Source organism: Linepithema humile, chromosome 3, assembly GCF_040581485.1.
Source record: "Linepithema humile isolate Giens D197 chromosome 3, Lhum_UNIL_v1.0, whole genome shotgun sequence".
Taxonomy (NCBI): Eukaryota; Metazoa; Arthropoda; class Insecta; order Hymenoptera; family Formicidae; genus Linepithema; species Linepithema humile.
The window spans coordinates 26,275,641-26,299,147 of NC_090130.1; the positions used below are offsets into that span (position 1 = coordinate 26,275,641).

General features: G+C 33.3%; 2 protein-coding genes across 7 annotated transcripts in view; one reads left to right on the forward strand and one right to left on the reverse strand.

The window, feature by feature from the left end:
• Pde9 (phosphodiesterase 9) overlaps positions 1 to 9,151 on the forward strand; it is a 191,068-nt gene extending 181,917 nt beyond the window's left edge. For all 6 annotated transcript variants that reach the window (XM_067351562.1, XM_012369106.2, XM_012369105.2 and 3 more), the window contains 3 exons: positions 281 to 667; positions 761 to 1,012; positions 1,099 to 9,151. In XM_067351562.1, coding sequence (XP_067207663.1) covers positions 281 to 667; positions 761 to 1,012; positions 1,099 to 2,892 — 2,433 coding nt within the window. In that variant the 3' untranslated portion in view covers positions 2,893 to 9,151. The remainder of the gene's footprint in view (positions 1 to 280; positions 668 to 760; positions 1,013 to 1,098) is intronic.
• A 177-nt stretch (positions 9,152 to 9,328) lies between these two features.
• Positions 9,329 to 23,357, reverse strand: LOC105673453 (uncharacterized). Its single transcript, XM_067352439.1, has 11 exons — positions 23,083 to 23,357; positions 21,137 to 21,696; positions 20,393 to 20,761; positions 19,990 to 20,174; positions 19,050 to 19,338; positions 18,734 to 18,913; positions 12,486 to 13,019; positions 11,620 to 11,991; positions 10,407 to 10,591; positions 9,889 to 10,177; positions 9,329 to 9,750 (listed from the first exon to the last, which is right to left on the reverse strand). The coding sequence occupies exons 2-11, from the start codon at positions 21,657 to 21,659 to the stop codon at positions 9,569 to 9,571; spliced, it is 3,108 nt and encodes a 1,035-aa protein (XP_067208540.1). The 5' UTR covers positions 21,660 to 21,696; positions 23,083 to 23,357; the 3' UTR covers positions 9,329 to 9,568.
• Positions 23,358 to 23,507: the final 150 nt, after the last annotated feature.

Here is a 23,507-nt window from a genome sequence, read left to right on the forward strand (position 1 = left end):
TTGAATAGACGACGAGAAACTGAAGATTATAGTTTTGCATAAAATCATTGAACTTTGAACATGAAATTTATTATGAAAGAATCTTTAAACTCGCGAAAACGATAGAATGAATGTTTCAATTATTACAGTAATTGCGTAGAAAAATTAATGTTAATTAAAAAGTTTATTGCTGTATTCTTTTATACTTTTCTACATATCACTCTCTAATTTTTACATGCACCACAATACTTATCGGACGATCATAAATTATCAATTTATCTCATGAATTGTTCCCGCTCAGATGTACGCGATAGCTTGGGCGGTGGATCTCCCGTCGAAAATCGGCGACCTCGAGGTCCTCGTACTGATCGTCTCCTGCATCTGCCACGACCTGGATCATCCGGGCTACAACAATATCTACCAGATAAACGCGCGGACCGAGCTGGCGCTGCGTTACAACGACATCTCGCCTCTGGAGAACCATCACTGTTCGGTGGCGTTTCGGGTGCTGGAGGCGCCGGAGTGCAACATCCTCGCATCCCTTGACAATCCCACGTACAGAATAGTGCGCGAGGGCATCATCAGGTGCATCCTGGCCACCGACATGGCCCGGCACAACGAGATTCTCGGCCAGTTCACCGACACCATTCCCGAATTCGATTACACCAGCAAGGCGCACATAAATCTGGTAATTCGCCGACGATATTTGATTAATGGCCAACTATTGATAACCGTTAAATAATGCAATTGTTAACGCTTGACTTTTGATTACGTTTCGCAGCTGTCCATGATTCTGATCAAGGTGGCCGACATAAGCAACGAGGCGCGGCCGATGGAGGTTGCGGAACCGTGGCTGGATCGGCTGCTGCAGGAGTTCTTCAAGCAGAGCGATGCGGAGAAGCTCGAAGGTCTTCCGGTAACTCCCTTCATGGATCGCGACAAAGTGACCAAACCGTCGTCCCAGGTTAGCTTCATCGGCCTAGTTCTCCTCCCTCTCTTCGAAGCTCTCGGCGAACTTCTACCCGAGTTGCAGGTGATTTTTCGATTCAACTTATGCATCGACTGATTCATTCATGCTTGCGCTAAAATAATTAATTCAAGTAAAATTTCACTTTCCAGGATCTCATAGTTCAACCAGTCAGGGAAGCTCTCGAGTACTATCGCAGACTGAACGAGGCGGCCAAGGACGAGCGTCATCATCGGAAGAGTGTGGTGGACGTTGGGGAATCGGCGCCACCCAACGCGCTAAGCGGAGGTATTATTAGTTCGTCCGCCGTCATTAAATCCACGTCGTCGCACAGCATGCGCTCGAAAAGATCCGCTTGCACGATCCACTCGCGCTCGCGCTCCACCGACGACGACATCACGGATAACCTGACCATGGAAGACGCGGAGAACGTCGAGAGTTCCGATCCAGAGACCGCGACGGAGGTGGAAGTCAGCGAGAAGACACTCAAGTTCAAAATCTCTACGGAAGGCACGCTAGCCGGTACGACCGGTGGTCGGAAAAGCTATCCCGGCAGTCGGAAAGGCAGCCGGGAGAAGTCCTCGTTGGATTATCACAATCACGACCTGGCCAAGGCTGTCCGGGATCACGAGTGCGAGAGGAGACGCAGCCGAGGTGAGAATCTCGGCAGCGACTTGAGCTCGCCGGCCAGTGCGAGATCCGCCGAAGGTACGCGAATCGTCGAGGAGATAGAAAAGGAAGAGATGGTTTTTTTAGATGTTGTCAAAATTGAAGGCAAAACGCCTGAGGGAAACGGGAACGTCGTCGTAGCGGAGGCCCGCTCGCAACCGAGAAACAATGTGAGGAAGACCAGCAGCGTCATAGAAAACGATCCGGAGAGTAGATCTAATCGTAGAGACGCGCACAGCAGTCAAGAATCGGTCGGTCTGCGATGTTGCTGCGACGACAAAACCGGGCCCAACAATCACAAATCCATATTCTCGCGACTCAGAAACCTTACGGACCGTCTGAGCATCAGCTTCGACTCCAAGGAGTCACCCACTCCGAAACCGAAGCACACGAAGATGCTCAGCAAGAGCAACTCGGTGAGTAGCAGCTCGGCCACCTCGTCAAGGCACCACACTTCCCTCTTCATCTGCAAACGCTGCAATCTCACCAAAGACAGCACCAAGATCGCGACCGTAGTGGAGCTATCGTCGGTCGACAAACGGGCGATGACTCTGCCCAAGGTTCGCAAGTCCACGGACTGTAAGAACAAAAGTTGGCGAACAGTATTTGCCAAGGAGAAGAGGTCGTCCACTTCCCTGGAAGCCTTACCGGCAGCCAGTTCCGGCGGCTCGTACTCCAAGCACCGCAGAAATCTCTCAAATCCCGAGGGCAAGTCGCAGAGTATGAAGGAGATGAAAACCCGGCAGCGTTTGGATATTGAGTTTCGGGAGATCGAGGTGCGCCCAAAGAAGCATCAGCAGCAACCTGAAATCATAGTTAATCCGGACGATAGCGTTTGCGACATCGAGGAGGATCTCGGCAAAGTGGAAATCAGGAGAAGCTCAGCTAGCATGGAGGACATCTCCAAGATGGCAAAGCAGGCGGAGGCTGTTATATTAGGCGCGCTGGATCCGAAGAAAGCGGAAGAGCGTCCTCATACCGGCAGCCTGGATTCGATGCTCTGCAAAGAGGTATGCAAGTCGCGAAAAAAGCATCCCGCGTTCTCCTCGCCCGCAACGACAAAGAAATCGTCGCCCGGTCTATTCTCGCGCTTCAAATCCGGTATGAGTATCGACAGCACCCGCAGTAATAGCAACAGCGATTCTCTGCACGATCACGGTTCGCAAAGCGGCTGGATATCCTCGTTGACGGCCAGTTTCCGGCCGAAGAGGCATCCGAACGAGACGCCTTTATCGCCGCATCCACCGAGATCGCCCAGCAGAGAAGAGATCAAGTGATACGTTCTAGTGGTCGAGGATTCCTCCGAGAAGAAGCTTGGCCTCCGCGGCTGGTGGCCCGAGAACTTGTTCTGCTGCAACAGCTAAGACTCGAGCGAAAGAGTCTTATCTCCAAAGAGGCTAATTTAGATCCAGAATTATTTGGAAATATCGCTACACGAAAAACGTTTGAAAAAGAGATTCAATTTTCTAACTTTCTAAAATCATTTGTGTTTTTCCGTCGCAGTATTAATTACCGATATCGATTAATAGACGCGATAGATCGAAAGCAGTCAATTCGAACGAACACATTTACTCGAGCAAGAATTATTAAGAAGATGTTAGATATGATTTCCGATTGGATTGTATTCTTCTTGATTGAACTCTTTTTGCGGAGGAATCTTCATAGGACCATAATTTTCTGTCATTGACTGAGTGTTTTATGACGATCGCAAGAATCGAGATATGTTTATTCGCGAGGGACACTTACGGCCTGCGGGAAAAACGAGGAAATACGCTATAGACTATTTTATTTATTGTCCAATTAAAGAATAGCCTAATGAGTAATCATTAATGTTGTTCGTTGCTATACATATATACATATATATAAATATACAAATGCAGATGTATACAAAGACGCAAGGATATACACATCTCCATCGAGACACGAATGTGCATATATATATATATATATATATAAGAATATATATATATATATATATATATATATATATATATATACAAAAAAATCTATAGTGTATACACAAGCATAATAGGAGCATAAGTGGATAAATATAAGTATGAGACAAACAAGAAGAAGAAGACAAACAAGTAAATAAATAAGCGTGGCTCTGTCGTATCGATGTTGAGTTTCAGGAATTGTGTAAACGTTGAGGATATGAAAGGTAAGAGAATATATTATCATACTATTTTTAAAATATTCTGAGAACATTTCTGTTCTGCAGATAATATTTCTCAGAGTTTACTAGGAATATTACAATTTTTCGAAAATGCGTGGTTATTCTGAGGCATATGATTATTGTGAGATACTCTCGCTCCTCTAAAAAGCAGAGCTTCAGAATATTCTCATAGAATTAGTAGTTGCCACGGCGAAAGGAGAAAATTGAGGGAGATTTGTCGAAATAATTATGCTTTATTACTGCATATTTGTCGAAACGATTCACATGGTAGAAAATCTTGTTGATTCATCGATAGTTAGGAGAACACACGGAGAAAATACGTCACAGATTTATCTCTTATCTAGTCGCACTACTAAAATGGAAATTCAACTTGGAAAATTATTTGTTAAACTTTTAAGTAGGAAATTAATTCGATTAGAAAGGAACAATTTGTTTGAAATTTCTCGAACAGATCAGCAAAGCCTTTGCCAAATATTCTCAGCGTTTTTCTCTGAACATAAAACTGTAAAAAAAGAACATAATTTCAAGAAAAAAAAAAAAAAAAAGAAAAACGTAGTCTTTTAGAAACGGTTCCCTTTTCGATGAAATATCTCCTGCGATTATTTGATTCAAAAACATATTCAGATGTAATTTCGAATTTTCGATACACTTATGACCTATACACACACACACATGCACGTGCATGAACACACTCGCAAACGCGATTAGTTTTGTACGACGTCCCGCTTTTCATTTTCAGATGTTTATATTTTTATACTTCATCAACTGCGTCTGCGTTAAAAACCGCATGTATTGTTGAACTCTAGTCTTGCGTTATTGTCCTCAGATCAACCAAAAGTTGGTTTCGGGCGCGTATTATTTTGCGCGACGGTTTCGCTAGGGGAAACTCGATGTGTACGCGCGAGCGAGCGGACGATTCTGTGTCAATTACGTGACTGATTATTTAGCAAACAATTATTTTTATCTTCCTCTTTCTCTCTTTTTCTCTCTCTCTCTCTCTCTCTCTCTCTCTCTCTCTCTTTCTTTGTGCGGTAGAATCAGCATTCGTCGATCAAACCAAATGGAATTAGTTTGCACGATAACACGAATAGAAAAATGCTTACGCGTAAAGTCGTGAAGTAGATAATTTTGACAAATTTTATGTAGAAAGGAATAAAGATGTTTTCTCAATTTTTTATTCGGCAAGTAATAAAGGTTAATTATGTTAAACAATAAATTTCTTATATTATTCAATTAATCTAATTTTTAATTTCAAGGAAATCCAATTTTTAATTTCAAGAAAATAAAATTAATTTTAAGGGAATAATTATATTTCCTCGAAATTAAAAATTAGATTTTCTTGAAATTAAAAATTAGATTGATATATTTGTTTTCTTAGATAGAAACAAACTGTTGTCAAAAAAATATAAGAAAGATATATAAGGAAAAAGAAAATAGAACGAATGAAAAAGCGCAACTATGTTCGCGAGCGGGAGAGTGGTGCCAGTCTACGTAGCGACATATATTCAATAATAAATGATTAAATCCTTCGCGATGTGAATGAAAGAAAGCATTTGATTTTGACTCTCGAGTCAAGACCACTATTAAATAATCACAAAAAAAAAAAAAAAAAAAAGGAAATCTCTTGTATGAGGATTCTGATTTTAGTAACATTTTACTACTTTATTGTACGCTATATCTCAACAGATAAATGTGAGAAAATTAATAACAATAATAATGAAATTAACAATGATGAAGATTATTGTTCCCTAAAAAGCATGAAAAATGAATACTTTTAAATTTTATCGACATCTCTCATACAAAAAATGTTAGAATATATTACAAATTATAGTAATGTTAATGAGAGCAAATCAAACTGTTATGAGAACTGTTAATGAGAAATAAAGTGATATGTTCTTTATCAAATTATATAGACACTTGAATTGAATAATCAAGTATTTGTTAAAAAATTTATATCACGACCAAAGTAGACGTTCCTATAAGATGATTCTACTTTATATTCTAGAAAAAAATCAAATGCACTTTCTTTTCTTTCGTATCGCTCACTCTCTGTGCCTGATCGTCACTAATATTCAAGACTGACATTGGAAAAAGGTACCCAAATAGCTAATTGTTTTTTAAACTTTTTAATGCTGCAAGCCAACCAAAACAACGAAACATATCCAACTTCTCAATTTTGATCCTTTAAAAAGACACGGAAACGCTAACTATTTAAAATAATTGTGATTATTGTGATTGTTAAACTTTGCTGTATAAATATAAAAATCTATTACAGAAATATTAGTGTTTCTTTGTAAAGCGTTCAATATCAACATGTTAAACTCAACAATACGGCGTTCGGGTACTTTTCTCCAAAACTAGTCATATTTCTTACCTACTATTTCTTGGCTATTTATCAAAATCTCAATAAAGAGTGATCAATTTTTAACAATCTTGCAAAAAATTTTGCAAGGACTAAGTTAATTCGAGTTTCATAAAACCAGGAAAAAATTTTTTGCAAGATTGTTGAAACGTTGATCTTTATTTCTCCAATATCTAACAATAAAAGAAATACGTGATAAAAGATTAAATAAAATATAAAATAAAAAAAATACATATGGGCCAATCAAGCCGTAGTATACGGCACTGTTTTACTCAATTGAATTTTTATCAATTGAATTTTTAATCTTATTAGGATTTTCCTCATATTTCCAATTGTTGTCGTCAATTATTGGGATACAATACATTCAAACTCGTTCGCATAAATCTACTTCCGCCTCCACTCTCATGCTAGCAATCAAAGACGGATAACTGGTGTTTGCTACGCTTTATTCAATATTGTTTTTCATTAAAATTATTGATTTGCACTGTATATGACAAATATACAACGTTGTGGTAAATATATGTTTAATTAAAGTTACCAGATATTTAAAATTAATTTTAAAAATAAGATACGAGAAGATATGGAAGAAAATTTGCCTTGCTTCTAGAGGGATTAAAAAAAAAAATTGCCTTGTATGTTAAATGGATGAAACAGCTTGATGTTGACAAGAAATAAATTTGGTTGGCGGAGCAATCATTAAATATACTTTTACATTTGTTGTAAATTGAAAAATTGCGGTATGTCAAGAAAGTTATGTGTGCGCTATGTAAAGGTGTTTTAATTTACTATAGTAGCATTATTAGATTCTTTATTTAGAACTTTAAATTGAACAATGGGGTGTTAAATAATTACTGAACGTACTGATTGTCACAATGACATACGAGATGTTCGTGAAAATAGAACGAAATTTTGATGTACATTTAAGTAAAAGCCGGCTACAAATTATCACGATGCAGAATGCTTTAATAACATTTTCAAGAACTGTGACTAATGTCGTTTTCGAATCAAACGGTTTGTGTATTCTAGCGACTTCGAATTCTAGTATGAAGTTTCTCGATGTATGTTCTTCGTGAACTCGAATAAGTCAGATCGCGGTGGACGATTTTCGTGTTTGTGAGGTCTGTTTTCCGTCTCTCGCCGTCCCTTCCTCACGAGCCGTTAAAATTAAGTCGCTGGTCGCCAAGAGGGGAAAGAAATCAATCGTGATTGTTGCATTATTGGGTGAATATCAGTTGCGTGAAATTTATGCGTACGACGATAATTCGAATGCACGCAATAATCTCTCGCATATGCATACAGACATACGCCTGTATTTATATGTATATAAGGATAATGCGCGCGATAGAGGTGGGACATCTTGTATATATCTGCATGTGTATATGTGTGTTGACGTGCATATACACACATACATACATACATATATACATATAAATGAACAAAAGTAATTATATAAATAAACAAATAAATATATATTTACTTGATATATATATGAAGAACTAAGAGGAAGAACAAAAGCACAGTTAATGCTCGCGGGCGAGTTACTAGCGCGATATTAAAATATTATTATCGATATTATGATATTACGGTATTGTGTGTGGACGAAAAGTGTGTATAGTTCTGTGTGTAAAAGTATTCGTGAAAATCCCGCATGCGTTGCGGTGCGGAGATGTACTGATTTTATTGCTGTTCAGTGATGGCGTAATTTATTTTCTCCGCGATCACGTTTGGGGCTGGCTTTCTTTCGCTACTAATGCAAAATAATATTTTGAGCGAAATTTAATGTCAATTATATCGATCGGAAATATTTACGTCGCGATCAGAATAATTCAATTTGACGCATTTCTTTTATTGCAATGAAGTTTTAATTAAGATTGGTGTTGCAATTTTGATATCGAATACGAGCTAAAAATTACTGCGTAATAACGTTTTTATGTCCTCTATTTAATGTTTATTGATATTTTAATGTTTATTGATTTCGATATTTGACAATATTTTAGAAAAATGTAACAAAAGTATTAGCGCTGTAATAATTAATGTACGTTGTTGTAATACATAGTGATCAGTGTACGTCAATCGATAATAGATATCAGTGTTTATTATTCTGATCGCAAGCGTATTGATGAGGAAAAGCAGACTAGTTCTTTCGGCCTTATCAGTTTCTAGATTTTTCCACATAATTCTTTCGATCTTATCGAGTCACATATATAGGCATTCTTTATGAAAACAGGATCGGAAGGATTAAATTGAAAATAAAAAATTATGATTATCGCGATTGATGCGAGTGCGCATTAGTTGTATTGCGAGTTGAAATCGTCGCGACCGTAATGCAAAGCTCACCGTCACTGAACAAAACGCACGCGAGGACGGGTATACACATAGGATACTATCGATATGTGGTATCTCTATCATTCCATTCGATTCCAAGATGTCGTAGTTATATATTATAGAAGTATAATTTTAAGTAATCCACGTGATCGATCGCCCGACGAGTAGCTCGCTCACGCGGTCGATCGTTAGTCTTTTTGTAAATGAGAGAATAAGTGAATGAAAATAAATATATATACATATACATGTACATATGTATGCATATATACATGTATATATCTATATGTAAATATACATATATAAAATGTATATGTCATCACGACGAGTGACCGGCTGCTCATGGCTGCCCCGTATATATATATATATACTTAGAATGTCGACGAATAAAGGAAAAATGATTATTCTGCCGGGGACGAATAGAACTGTTTACAAAAAATCCCTCCTATATCACTTTTCATAATTAATGACAGCTGTAGAATTAGATCGTGGAGGTGAGTAAAACCAGTCGTTAAATTTAATTTTTATTTCTCGTTTTTATAGCTCGTGTGTATATGTCGATAAACATTTTGAAATTTGTTATGCTTCGTTGTTTTATTATGTATCTAAAATGCCGGATAAGTTACATTTTTTTTTCTTACAAAAAGCAATAAATCAAATTTTAACTACTTAGTAATCATTGAACTTAATGATATTTATTGAACTTAGATAATAGAACTACTTTTTACTGTCATAGATATATGAATGAATCTCTTGATTATGAAATACCGAATTTTACATGTTAGATATATATATATATATATATATATATATATATATATATATATATATATATTAAATATACACAATAGAGTTTTTCGTAAAATTTTTTATTAAATATTTACTAAAGTTATTTCAGCAATACAAAAACTATATTATTAAAACATTCACGTGCACAAGTAAAATTAAGAAAGTTACATTTGAGAAAAAGTTGATAATTATATTTAGAGAAAACTATTCGAGGAAAACGCAATAGAGTATATTACGAGTCTTTTCCTTTACAATAAAACATAATTTAGTTTTTGTTTTATATTAAAAAATTATTTATTAATTATTAATTAGCATTAGTATTGAGCTTTCGGATGTTGAGATATAATACGCCATTTAACGGCGCCAGCATGGCTCCCCTCGGATCAATTTGCACTGGTATTGTAGTTTTTTCACTCGGTGTCACTTCACATTTTTTCAAGATTTCCATGATCCCTAGTTTCGATTGTAGAAGTCCGAAACGATTTCCTGCAAATTGGTAACAAAATTGTATTACTTATCACAGTACAGTAAGGAACGGTAATAAACGAAAAGATATTATTAACTTAAAATTTTTTTTATTTGTTCGTAATGGATAAATAATTAAATTAAAATCGATCGTCTCACCTATGCACGCGTGCGGGCCTTCTCCAAATGGGAAATAGACAGTTGACGGTCTGTTGCGTTTGTTCTCCTCGTTAAATCGCTCCGGATCGAATTTCTCTGGATTGGGAAAATATTCCGGATCGTAATGCATGCCGAGCATCGATATGTAAACCGGCGTATCCTTCTCAAGTACAAGATTGGAATTCGGTAATTTATAAGGCTCGGTTGTTATTCGATTTAGATATCCCAATGGCGGATACATTCTCAAACTTTCCGAGACTACCATATCCAAATACGGTAGTGACATTACCTAATAGTAAAGACATGTTATTCGTCATAATCTTACTTTATTTCTTAATTACTTGGTTTGAAGATTTGTTTCAGAAAAAAATAATAAGTAAAGATGAAGATGATTTGACAACATATTCATAATTGCGTGTCGAAATACAAAAATTTATACTTATGCGTACTCATTACAAAAACTTGTTTACCATAAAATAGCATGTGTAATGAAAATTACATAATGACAATTACGTTACCAAGTCATATGTAATTTTTCCATTGGATTGCTCGAGCGCTTCGAGAATCTCTTTTCTCAACCTGTTTTGCATTTCAGGACACAGTGCGAGTTCGTACAACGCGAAAGATATTGTCGTTGCGGAGGTCTCAAAACCAGCTGAGAAGAAACTGGCTGCTTGTGCCATAAGATCGTCTCCGTCATATGCTAAAATTTAGTTTATAGGTAAAGTTTCAAAGATTTCCATTCTTATTTGTCACGATTAATTATCTGAATCTTTTCTTAAATCCCGAGAAAAGATGGTATAATTGGCCAGATGTAAATATATATAATTAGTTATGAAAAGATCTAATAATATGTGTAACTTTATATGATATAAAATATTACATGTTATCAGATCTTTTCACAATTATATACAGGGTGTTTCATAATGTTCGTGCCAACGCTCGTGTGCGGGTAGAGTGCGGTAAACTGAATAAAAAAATTCTTTACTGCTTTGCAATTTTCGCGCTAATAATTGAAATAGTAATTAAAAAGGATTGACGAATAATCGCACGTTGCATGGATCGTACGCTCTAGGCGTCACAGCAACGAGGATCGCATGAAAAATACTGCTCTCGCTATGCGTTGTTATTTTTCATTGCCATGCGATCCTCGTTGCTGTCACGGTTTAGCAGCACGCAACGCGTGATTATTCGTCAATTCTTTTTAATTACTATCTCAATTATTATTGCGAAAATTGCAAAACAGTAAAGGACTTTTTTATTCAGCGCATTTACCGCACTCTATCCGTACACGAGCGTTGACACGGACATTATGAAACACCCTGTATATTTATATTTGATCATATTATACCATTTTTTTCTCGGGATGTTTCAGAAACTGTATGTTAATTTTGTCGTACTATTATGAATTTTATTTTCTAGGTTTACACACATATATATATATATATTAATTTTTTGACTGCTATCAGCGCTTTTAGGTACTTGTTGAACAAGAAAAAATATTTTACTTGCAATGATAAGACAATTGAGTGATTGAACGATTATTTTAAATGCGAAAACGATCTGCATAACGCACGAAAAAGTGTTCCGTATACAGAAACGACTACTGTTTCAGCTCGCTCATACATCTTTTACTTTTGAGTATTTCGCAGTTAAAGGATTAAATATACTTAACAAAATGTTTGTACGCAAACTTGGAGAATTATTGCCATTTATAGTTATTTTACTTACTGAAATCTTCAAGAGTATTTTGATCATTGGCATTTTGCTTGAGTTCGACGAGTATATCGATGAGATCGTTTCTCTTCGCTCCAGACTTCATGCGCTGATTGATTGTTTCCCAGAAAACCTTTCGCAGAAATTCAGTCGGCTCTTTGCCAAACATCTTTACTTTGGCCAAGCGAACTATCTCTGGAAGGAAAAATATCGCGAGCATCTCGAATCCACGAATTGCGTTGTAATGAAAGATCATCTTGCCATATTTGCGAAACTCGGCGTCCGGATCTTTGAACGAATTTACTTCGAGTCCAAAAGCAGTACTGCCGATTACATCGGTGGTAAATTTGGCGGTTAATTCTTTTATTTCTATCGTCTTTCCTTTACCTGTCAGCAGATAAATCGGTTGTTAATAACTGATTTATTTAGCTATATCTAAATATTTGACACCAATTCTCTTCTCAATGTTCTTATTGTTATGAATAAATATAATCGTGCATTTTGTGTGAATTTATGCTAAAAGACTAAAATTTGATTTTATTCTTTGTAATAAATATTATTTTTTATAGCAATTGATTTTAACAAAGTTTCATATTTTATGTATACAAGTCGCACATTTTGTTTCGATTTCTTGATGAATGTAGCATAAATTTTAATTATACAATAATTTGACAAGTCATTTCTTAATAACTTAATTTTTACTAAAAACAAAATTTTATACGGAAGATATTCTATCATATTATTATTAACATTTTTCCATTATTTTTGTTTTATCATCATGTAACATATATTATTAATTTTTATAGCTGCACTTTTTATTTTCAAATTCTGTTTATTTTGATATTGGTTACTTTTCACGAATTATAATATTTCGTATTTACCTTCAAATTCCGGTGAATTAAGATGTTCGTCTAAATGTTTCCCACATTGAATCATCAACTCGAACATTTTCTTCATTTTACCGGATGTAAAGAATGGTGTCATTTTCGTTCTAATAATCTTCCAAGCTTGATTTCTGAGGAAGAATAGTGTGGCGTAACCTAAACGATCCTTCGGATCCGCAAGAACGTAACGGTTGGAGAAGTAATTAAAATCCTTCACTAGAATGTTCTTGACAAGTTCTCGGTCGCGAATCAGCAGAATGGGTTTGTCCAAGACGTAAAAACCAATATAAGGTAGACCTTTCGCTTGGTCGTACAGCTCTTTTAAAAAGTCTGCTGGTGCTTTCTTGAAAAGTAGACAGTCTGCGAAATTGCCAAAGAAAGGTGTCGGTGGTGCCGTTTCCGAAATACCTCGCTTCTTCCAGTACTTGAACTTGCGAGTCATATAAAGGTAGAAAACTACCATCAGAGTTGTTAAAACTAGTATGCCATCCAGGCCCCAGTATGACGTTAAGAGTGCCATTTCACAATTTATTTATAAAATTAATCCTTTTTGCGTTCAACTGAAAAAATAGAAGATTCGATAATTTGTTGCGTTAAAGAAATATGTGTCAATATAAGTAATTGATCAATAATATGTATTTTACAATTAGAGAAATGGATAAACTGACACATTTTAAAATTTATTAATAATTCTTCTAATAAGCAACAAATGCGCAAATCTGATCCTAAAGAAATATAAAAATCCACGGATACAGAATCTGCATAACATTGACACAATCGAAAACATGTTGCAAGAAAAAATATAATATTTAATATATACAAAAGCACTGTCACTTAAAAAATTTAATTTTGAACGTAATAAAATGCTACTTTGCGTAAAACTAAAAATTCGAATTTGCGATTTAAATTAAATTTCGATTTTTATTAGTATCACTTTCTGTCACAGCAAAACGAAAAGAGATTGATCTCGCACGACTTGGACTTTTATACCCCAGAACTTCTATTTACAAATATTTCGTTTGACAATGATTAATATTTGATTGGTTGTTGTTAATTCTTCTATGCCAAACATTAGCTGTGCGTTTCGACAATGTAGGTATGTAAATTTGATCACATGCAGTGCGTGTGAAAGGAACTTGTGATAATCTCGTGCTAACAGTATTTTCTTAATAACATAATGTAACAACAAGTTGAGTTATGAAGACCGTTTATTAAAATATAATGAATGTTGTGGTGCACTAAATATCTCAAATATTCTGTTTATTTTATTTTAAAATAATTTTACTAAGCGCGATGTAAAAATTTGACTATACTTTACGGCGTATTAATTTTTAATTTTTAATACAACATAATACTGACTTTATTTATTTGCATCTAAAACTGATACTCTCTTAAATAAGTTAGACTCTTCGATTTGTAAACATATTTGAATATTTTAAATATTTTGAATAAAATATACGTCAAAATGTATATTATAACTAAAATTATGCATTAATGAAGGGGGGATTTATGAAATCTTGAATATTTAATTTATTCCTTTGTATTCGAATCTGAGTTAATAATTAACAAATACCAGAAATATTGGAACATTATTTTTTAGCAGAATAATTGAAAGAGTTAGTAATACAATTTACTTTCAACAATTCTCACCGTTAAATAAAATACAATATCTATTCGAAACCGAGTTTATTAAATGCAAACGCGATGTTTTCCGCACAGCGAACTAAACTTTTGTATAATGCAGACGGCTGTATATATAACGTCCAGATTCCCTTTCCTCTCGCAAAACGCCGTAGAGACTTGTCATTTTGATCTAATGTCGAGATTATACACACGCAACTTGATTTAAAAATATTTTTTACACTATGTTATTACATTCAATGATCTTTTAAAAGGTCAGTTTTTTGCTTACTTCTAATCTACTAAGTAATAGTAACTGATTGACATGTTATTATACAAACAGAGTATTATGATAGTGAATTGAGTAGGAAACTCACTTCAATTGATGTCTCAATAACCGTATTGTGCAACAACTACTTCATTTCTTTCTATTTTTTCATTTTTATTAGAAAGTAATATTTTTTAAATATTGCAGCGCGTGTAGATTTTTCTTACGGATGCAAAGTACTTGACCCAGATAGCAAAATTGGATAAAGCACATTTTACAATTAATGTGCTTCATATTATATTGGCAAAATGTTATTAATATTCTAGCAGGATATGCCGTTATGTGATATCAACGGAAATGCATAAAAAATTAAGCACAACGTGCTTCACGATGCAACAGAAATAGAAATGCGTCAAAAATTGAGCAGAGCTCATCAGCATAAACATATCGCAAATTTCAAACATTGTACATTGGCATAATGTGTCGGCAGAATGCACACCGAGATTGCATATAGCCTGCTGTCATGGTGTGACAGCAGATTGCCGTCAGAAATCAAACTTATGAGAGCGTTGCGACGGCAGATCGTGCTCGATTTCCGGTGTTCACATTGTGTTGGCACATCGTGCTGGAGTAAAGCTTAATGAGGACGCAGTGGAGGACGGAATCTGCTGTTAATTCGTGATCTGCTGGCATACTGCTGGTATGCTGCTAGCATTTTGCTGACTGGGTCGCTACACGGATATTCTTCTGATAAAATATTACTGATTTGCATAAAATTTTCTGTTTGTTTTTATTAAATAGAATTAAAGTTTAAACGAAAAATTAAACATGTATCGAAGAACTTGCACCGAAGAAGTTAAATACAGACATTTGATTTTGAAGTTTTCTTTTTAAACTTGTTCACACCACGAAACGTGTCTTGTTACACATGTCTTGTTACACGTGTTTACACACACAACTTCCATTAAAAATAAAAAGTACTATTATAATATGTACATGATTACTATTAATACTATTATTATACATAATTCATTTTGTTGTGTTATCATTTGGTTATCTTTCTTGATATCGCTTGTTATGACTAATATTAATATTCATATTTATTGCGTCACCACTTACATATTATAATGAATCGTTGCCATGAAATGACTTGTTGTTTTCTTGAAAGTGATTAATTAGTGTGCTGCTATTCACTCTACATTATGAGTCTGTAATTAAGTGCAACATCTTATTAGAATTACGAGAACAACAATTAAATTTTTATTAACTACGCAAATTCTTTTAGCAGGAATCTTGAACAAAATTTATCACCATTTTCATATTTGTTATTATTAAATGTGCAAATTTTTATTAATTATTTTAAATTAAAAATTAAAGATCGAAACGTTTGTAATTGTTTAAATTTTACATAATTTTGCACAGGCGCGTTTTAACAATGCATTCGTATCGGAATATTCTCGATGTTTTGATTATTTTAGACGCATCTCTATGATATACTTATGATGATGAATGATATACTTATTTTCAATTACATCTTGTGTTATGATAAATTTTATATAAAAAATTTAATTAAAAAGTTTGTGATGGAAACAATAGTGATTTAAATGATAGTGATACTTTGATTTTTGTTATTCATCTAGTTTCTAGGAAGAAAACAAGCAATGTCATTAAACTATTTCCAAAGCAATTACGTAACAGAATTACAGAGAAAAAATCTCTTGACACTTGTCCCAGTAATTATTTTTTGTTTTCTATAAAAATATTTTATCTATGTTTTTTTAAGTGCGCTATATTGTCAATGTAATAATTCTTATTAATTTATTATCAATAATGTTTACTAACTCTATTAATTTTATCTTATTAATTTTTATCAGTTTTATCTATTACGCATATTATTTCTCGGTTAATAATCTCAAAATTTGTAAATAAACAAAAGTCATGATAGATTTTATACAACAGTAATAAGTAAATTCCTAATTGAGACAATATATGCAATTATAAAATATATGTTTATATGTAAAAATTTTATAACGTAATTGATGGAAAAGAAAAATCAAAAAGAACCAATTTACTATTGTTTCTGTGTAGATATTCAATTTATTGAGTATTCGAATATACTTTGGGTCATTTTTAATAAATCTTATAATTTTCTAAACAATATATATCTGAGATATATAATTCAGATATTTTTTGAAAATATAAGCTTATGTGTGTGTGTGATGTCAACCCGATTTGATGACACCTTCTTTACACTAATTGTTATTTTCGAACGTTAATTGTTACGTTCAAGAAGTTTAAGCAGTTATTAGAATCAATTTCCGTAAACTTCCATTGTAAACAGTAATTTAAGATGGAAGGAAATTCAATGTCGAGAATATCTTTGGATTTTTAAATGTATGACTACGAGACGAGCGTTTAATGCGCGCGATTACGTGATACGACCTACACTTATTTCAAGGAAATGAACTTCTCTGATTATTTTTTATTAACTTCCTTTTCCTTTAACTTTTATGATGGACGTGGAACGCAAGTGAACTGCAATGACGCGTGAATTCCAATGACGAATCGCTTTTCCTGCACAATGCAATACATTTGTGCACATTTCCGTTCCGTTGATAGAAACGTGACGCATCTCAAAATTAGTAACTTTTCGGTAGAGCATTTTTAAAATTCTGAATTGGAACAACGTTTTCATTAGGATAGTGATTATGCATAACCTTATTTTTTTCCCGTGTTATATTTTCAATGACAATGTATTTTTAAAACTATGTCAATGTGAATTGGGAGGGAATTAAGGTTAGTTTTTTTTTTTATTATCACAAAAATGCTAATTTTTGACTTGTGTCACTTTTCTATCAATGGAGCGATATATGTATATATCGTCCTCCTTTTGCCAAAACAATGAATGTGCAAACTTTCTTCAATTTCGTTTTTCTTTGTAAAGTTTATTTTGTATTACTTGATTTTATATTTACAGAGCTTCAGAGCCTAGGATACTTTAGATTCTAGGTTCTTCTAAAGTATTTTAGGCTCTGAAGCTCTGTAAATTCAAAATCAAGTAGTACAAAATAAATTTCACGAAGAAAAACAAGGTTGAAGAAAATTTGCACATTTATGATTTTGGCATAAGAAGAACGATATTGTAATTAATTAACAATTGAGAGAAAATATTTTATCATAATTAAACATTCAATTTTTAATTAAAGAAGCACAATAATCAACAACAAAAAAATAATATTTTATTGCAGTTTTCTTTTTTTTATTACAATGAATTAAATACAGTTTATCACACATCGATTAAATATGCAAGAAGAACATATTGTTTTATAATGAAGAGTATATTAATATGCATAAAAATAATAGTAATAAGTAAACAAATTTTTGATAAAAAATATATAATATTTGTACATATGTCATAGCCTTTTTGCGAAATTAGTTTTTTTTGCAATAAGGCTAGCTTTTATGCAAAACAGCGCCTTTTTGCGAAAACATTGATTATTTCTCAATTAGACTGATTTAAAGCAAATATTAAAAATCAACTTCTTTATTGTTTATTATTAAGAACAAAACAGATTTACACTCTACTTAAATGCACGCAGGATGTATATATGATAATAATTATACATACTATCGTGCCATAACGTTATTATGTCTGCAAAATTAAATAATTAGTACTTCTAAAGTAGTTAAATAAAACGTGCGAAAATTACAGGTTACAAAGACATACGTATGTATGTGATTCTTAATTTTTTGTTTTCGGCATGATTAAAGGAAATGCGATTATTATCTTTGCGATTATTATGATGCCTTGTACATATTTAAGTAGAATACTGCAGTAGGATAATTATCACGGAATGTTTTGCAACAAATGTTGATTTTTAAGATTTATATTACACAACATAACGTTTTAATATGTAAAACTTTTGAAATATAAATAGATATTTGTATTATTTTACTTCTATATTAAAATTATAGCTAGATTAATGCAGTCACATGAAACGAGTACATTTTTAAATACGAGTACATTTATAACCAAAAACAGTTGTATCTTTTTGAAAAATATAAAATCTGGCTGTTAAAACAGACTCTAGGATTCCCTTAAGGTTCCACAATAAATTTTTTCAAAAGTATTGATAAAAATTATTTTCAAGATTTCTAGTGATTCTAGGTAGCACTTTAAGAATTATGAAGATTATTATTATAGACCAAAACGATTAACAATTAAAAACATTTTGACTCTGAACACAGCAGAATTGTTTAAAGTCAAATATATTTTTTTAATTGTGATTTGAAATTGAAGTGCATTCTAACATTTCTTTTGTTTTAACTACAATCTGTGCAATTTTATTACGTCAAATTTTAGTATTGGTGTTAATTTTTCGTATGTTAAGATATATTACGCCGTTTAACGGTGCCAGCATGGCTGCCCTCGGATCAGCTCTTATTGGTATTGTAGTTTTTTCACACGGTGTTATCTCACATTTCTTTAAAATTTGAATGAGTCCCAGCTTGGATTGTAAAAGCGCGAAACGATTTCCTGGGAAAAAATACATAATAATAGATAATTTATCAATTATTTTAATAAAAATTAAATTGTAACAATAAATATTATTTTAATAGCAATATTTTTCGTAATTTACACTTTGCAATTAAGTTAAAATCGATTATCTCACCTATACACGAGTGCGGGCCATCGCCGAACGGGAGATAGACGCATGACGGCCTGTTATGTCTGTTCTTCTCATCAAATCGCTCCGGATCGAATTGCTCCGGATTGGGGAAGTATTCCGCATCATAATGTAAACCAAGCGCCGAGATGTAAACAGGTATATTCTTTTCAAGTACGAGATCAGAATCCGACATTTTATAAGTTTTGTTTGCCACGCGATTTAGATATCCCAATGGCGGATACATTCTCAAAGTTTCCGAGAGTACCATGTCCAGATATGGTAGTGATTGGATCTGATGGTAAAGATATATTATTTTTTATATTTTATTTTATACAGGATGTCCCAGAATAGCCACAACGTTAGTGAGCGGATAGAGCGTAATAAGTCGAACAGAAAAGTCTTTTACTGCTCTGCAATTTTCGCAATAATTATCGCGAAATAAACTAAAAAGGATTGGCGAATGAGCGTGCATTTCACGCGGCTAAATTGTAGAATGTATGTACGCTCTGTAAGCGTGACGGCGGCAAATGTCGCACGGCAACAAAAAGAAAAGATCAGTCGGCGAAAAAACAAAAGTAACGCACAACCAATGAGCGGACAGGAGTTTTACTTTTCGTTGTTGTACTACACTCGCCGCCGGCACGCCAGCACACGTTTAGAGAATACACATCTCGCAATCTAGCTACGCGAAACGCGCGTTTACTCGCCGATTCTTTTTAATTAACTTCTTCGTAATTATTGCGAAAATTGCAAAACAGTAATGGATGTTTTGTTCTGCTTACTCTTCTCTACGCACTCACGAGCGTTGTCGTGATTATTCTAAGACATCCTGTATATTAGTAATTCTATATTAGTAATTATTCTAATGTAATGTTTGTAGTATTTGCATTGTGCTTATATAAACTTGTTAACAGCTTGTGAACAGATTATGACATTTGCATACCATATCGTATGTAATCTTTCCATTAGATTGATCAAGCGCGTGAAGAATTTCTTCTCTTAATCTATTTTGTATTTCCGGTTTTACTGCCAGTTCATATAGTGCAAAAGCTATCGTCGTTGCGGAGGTGTCAGAGCCAGCCGAGAAGAAACTGGCCGCTTGTGCCATGAGATCGTCCCCATCATATGCTAAAATTTAGTTTATGCATAAATTTTTGGAAATATCTCTTATTTGCTACAATTAATTTTAGTTATTGGAATCAATCGCGGAATTATACTTCCATTTTATCATAATGTATCATTATCTATATATTTAATTTTCTCTTTTACGCTTATCAAATCTAAGCAAAACAAAATCTATGAATAATCTTAAAAAGTTATTATTTATGATTATTTTGCTCTCTTACTGAAATTTTCAGTATTCTGATTTTCATTATTTTCCTTCAATTTGACAAGAATATCGATGAGGTCGTTTCTCTTCACGCCAGAATTTATTCGCTGTGTGAAGGTCTCCCAGAAAACCTTGCGTAAAAATATAGTAGGCTCTTTGCCAAATATCCTTATACTGAATAAAGAAACTATACTTGGAATGAAAAACACCATGAGCAATTCGAAAGCGCGGACAGTACTGTAATCAAATATCATCCTTCTGCATTTGCTGAATTCAGCGTCCGGATATTTGAAAGAATTCACTTCGAGTCCAAAAGCGGTGCTGCCTACCACATCCGTGGTAAACTTGGCTGTTAATTCTTTTACGTCTACGATGCTTCCATTATCTGTCAATAATATTAGCGGCAAATTCAATCAATTAATCTGTGAATATCTATCTGACATGCAGCGCGGAAACTTAATTTCTCGAGAAATATATCATGGAATTTAATTTAGTGGGCTTTATAGTTTAAATCGATTTTAATGCTTATATTATTTATTTCTTTTTTAATTTTACTTCAAATTACTATATTTTTAAGATATGGTTTATTTGATATTATAAAAGGTAGGACCAAATTATTGACACATTTGCACTTCGTTTTATCAAATATTTGTAATATTCTACTAATTTTTGTCACTTTATATAGTTGCAATAAACACCTTTATTTCTAGATTTTTTTCTAATGCAGTAAAATATATTTTAGAAATTATTTAGCACTTACCTTCAAATTCCGATTTATCAAGATACGCGTCTAAATTTTCTCCGCATTGTAATATTAAATCAAACATTTTTCTCATTTTACCAGACGTGAAGAATGGTGTTAACTTTGTCCTCAACAATTTCCAGGCTGGATTTTTGATCAAAAAGAGATTGGCGCATCCCAGACGATCATTTTCATCCGCTTCTATGTATCGATCAGAGAAGTGATTAAAATCTTTCACTAAAATTTGCTTGACAAGTTCTCGATCACAAATCAGCAAGAAGGGCTTGTCCAAAACATAAAAACCAATATAAGGTAGGCCTTTCGCTTGGTCGTAGAGCTCTTTTAAAAAGTCTGCCGGTGCTTTCTTGAAACGTAGACAATCCGAGAAATTGCCAAGGAAAGGTGTTGGTGGTGTCATTTCCACAATGCCTCGTTTCTTCCAATAATTGAAATTGCGAATCATGTAGAGGTAGAAAACTGTTATAATAGCCGCTAGAACTATTATGCCGTCCAGACCCCAGTAAGCCGTTATGAATGCCATTTTGTCACTTTATAAATCTATTCCTTTTTGTATTTAACTGAAAAAAAAATAGATTTCGACAAATATAGCATAAGAAAAATTGGTATTAATATAAATGAAATATGTGAGTAAATATGTGAGTAGAACTTTATCATATTACGTTTTATTAAACTATATATAATTCCTGAAAAAAGTTAATTTTAATAACAATTAAAGACTATTGCATATTTTATATTTTAATTTTGACATATTTTTTTATAAAATATAACATATCTCGTAAAATATTTAATTTTTATTTCTTACGTATTTATTCTAATATATCTATATGTCTTCATTTTAATGTATTTTCTAAAAATATTCAGATATCCTTATTTCCAGTTTTAAATAGAATTATAATGACGTTAAATTTACATTTAAAAAAGATATCTACAATAATGAAATGCTATTGTGCATGCAGGTGCATTAATGCATCTATATACATACAGAATATAGACATACAGAACATAAGAAATACTATCATTAATCAATTTCTCTCGCAATTCTATGCGGAATGTTTCCTAATGTTGAAATCAACGTTCGTGCAGGGATATAAAAGTTTTTTTACCGTTTTTTGCAATTGAGTAATTTTCGCAATAATAAATAAGATATTAATTGATGAATAATCATGCGTTGCACGCGGCTTGACCGTGGAGCTGTACGGGATGGATCAACAGCGCGTCACATGGTAATGAAAAAAACAACAGTACGCAGATCCAGCCTCACACGCCGTTTTTGCCCACTTGCGTATTCCCCAGGCGATACACTGCTGATCCACCTAAACCGTACAGCTCACGGCCACGCGCTGTAGTATTATTAGCGCAGTGTGGTATTATTATATATACCATTATTCGTCAATGCTTTTTAATTAATATCTCAATTATTATTGCAATAATTGCAAAACGATAAAGGATTTTTCAATTTACCGCGCTCTACCCGCACACGAGCGTTGGCGCCAACATTATGAAACACTCTGTATAAAGCGTATGAAGATAATAGTAAATAAATACTTCATGAAATATATTTCATACAATACTTTACGGCAAAATTTATATCGTAATAAAACATCTCACCCGTTAATATTTTGATGAGATTATCTTTAAAGTTTTATATGTAACACAATTATGAGAAAATTAATTTATGCAAAAATTTTTGTATGGTTTTGTTTATAAAAATGTGAATAATTTTCAAGTGTCGAGAAAAATGAATTTGATAAAAAATCAAATTTTGCTGACAATAACATGTTTATTTCTCTAATCTTTTTCATATATTCTTCATATTGTCACAAAGTAACAGAAATTCGTTAAGTATAATATGAACTTAGAGCTAAGTTAAAAAAATGTTTTATATATTACATTAGAGTGAATTAAAAAGGTTAGTGACAAAATTGATCTCTAACAGCTCTTACCGTCAAATAAAAAACACGGAATATCCTCAAAAATCGAGTTGTGCACACGTTATCTTCATTGACGCAGCAATAATGGAACATTTGCATTTGTGCCGCTATATTTATAACTTGCACGCCACTATTGCCTTTCCCTTTTGCAATACGTCAATAAGTGTTTTTGCCTTATTTCAACGTAGAATTCTCGCACATTATATAACTTGTTAATCATCAATCTTTGTCGATGTGAGTGTAAATATAACTCATGAATCGAATACTTAATATCATGATTTAAAAGCACAGTTTTTTGTTTTATATATAGCCTAAAGAACAGTTTCTTATTTTATTTAATTTAAATAAAGTATAATTAATTATTTAAAGATTATTATGAAGATTATTATTTTAACAAATATTATTTAATTAATATATTGTTATGCAAACAAAGTATG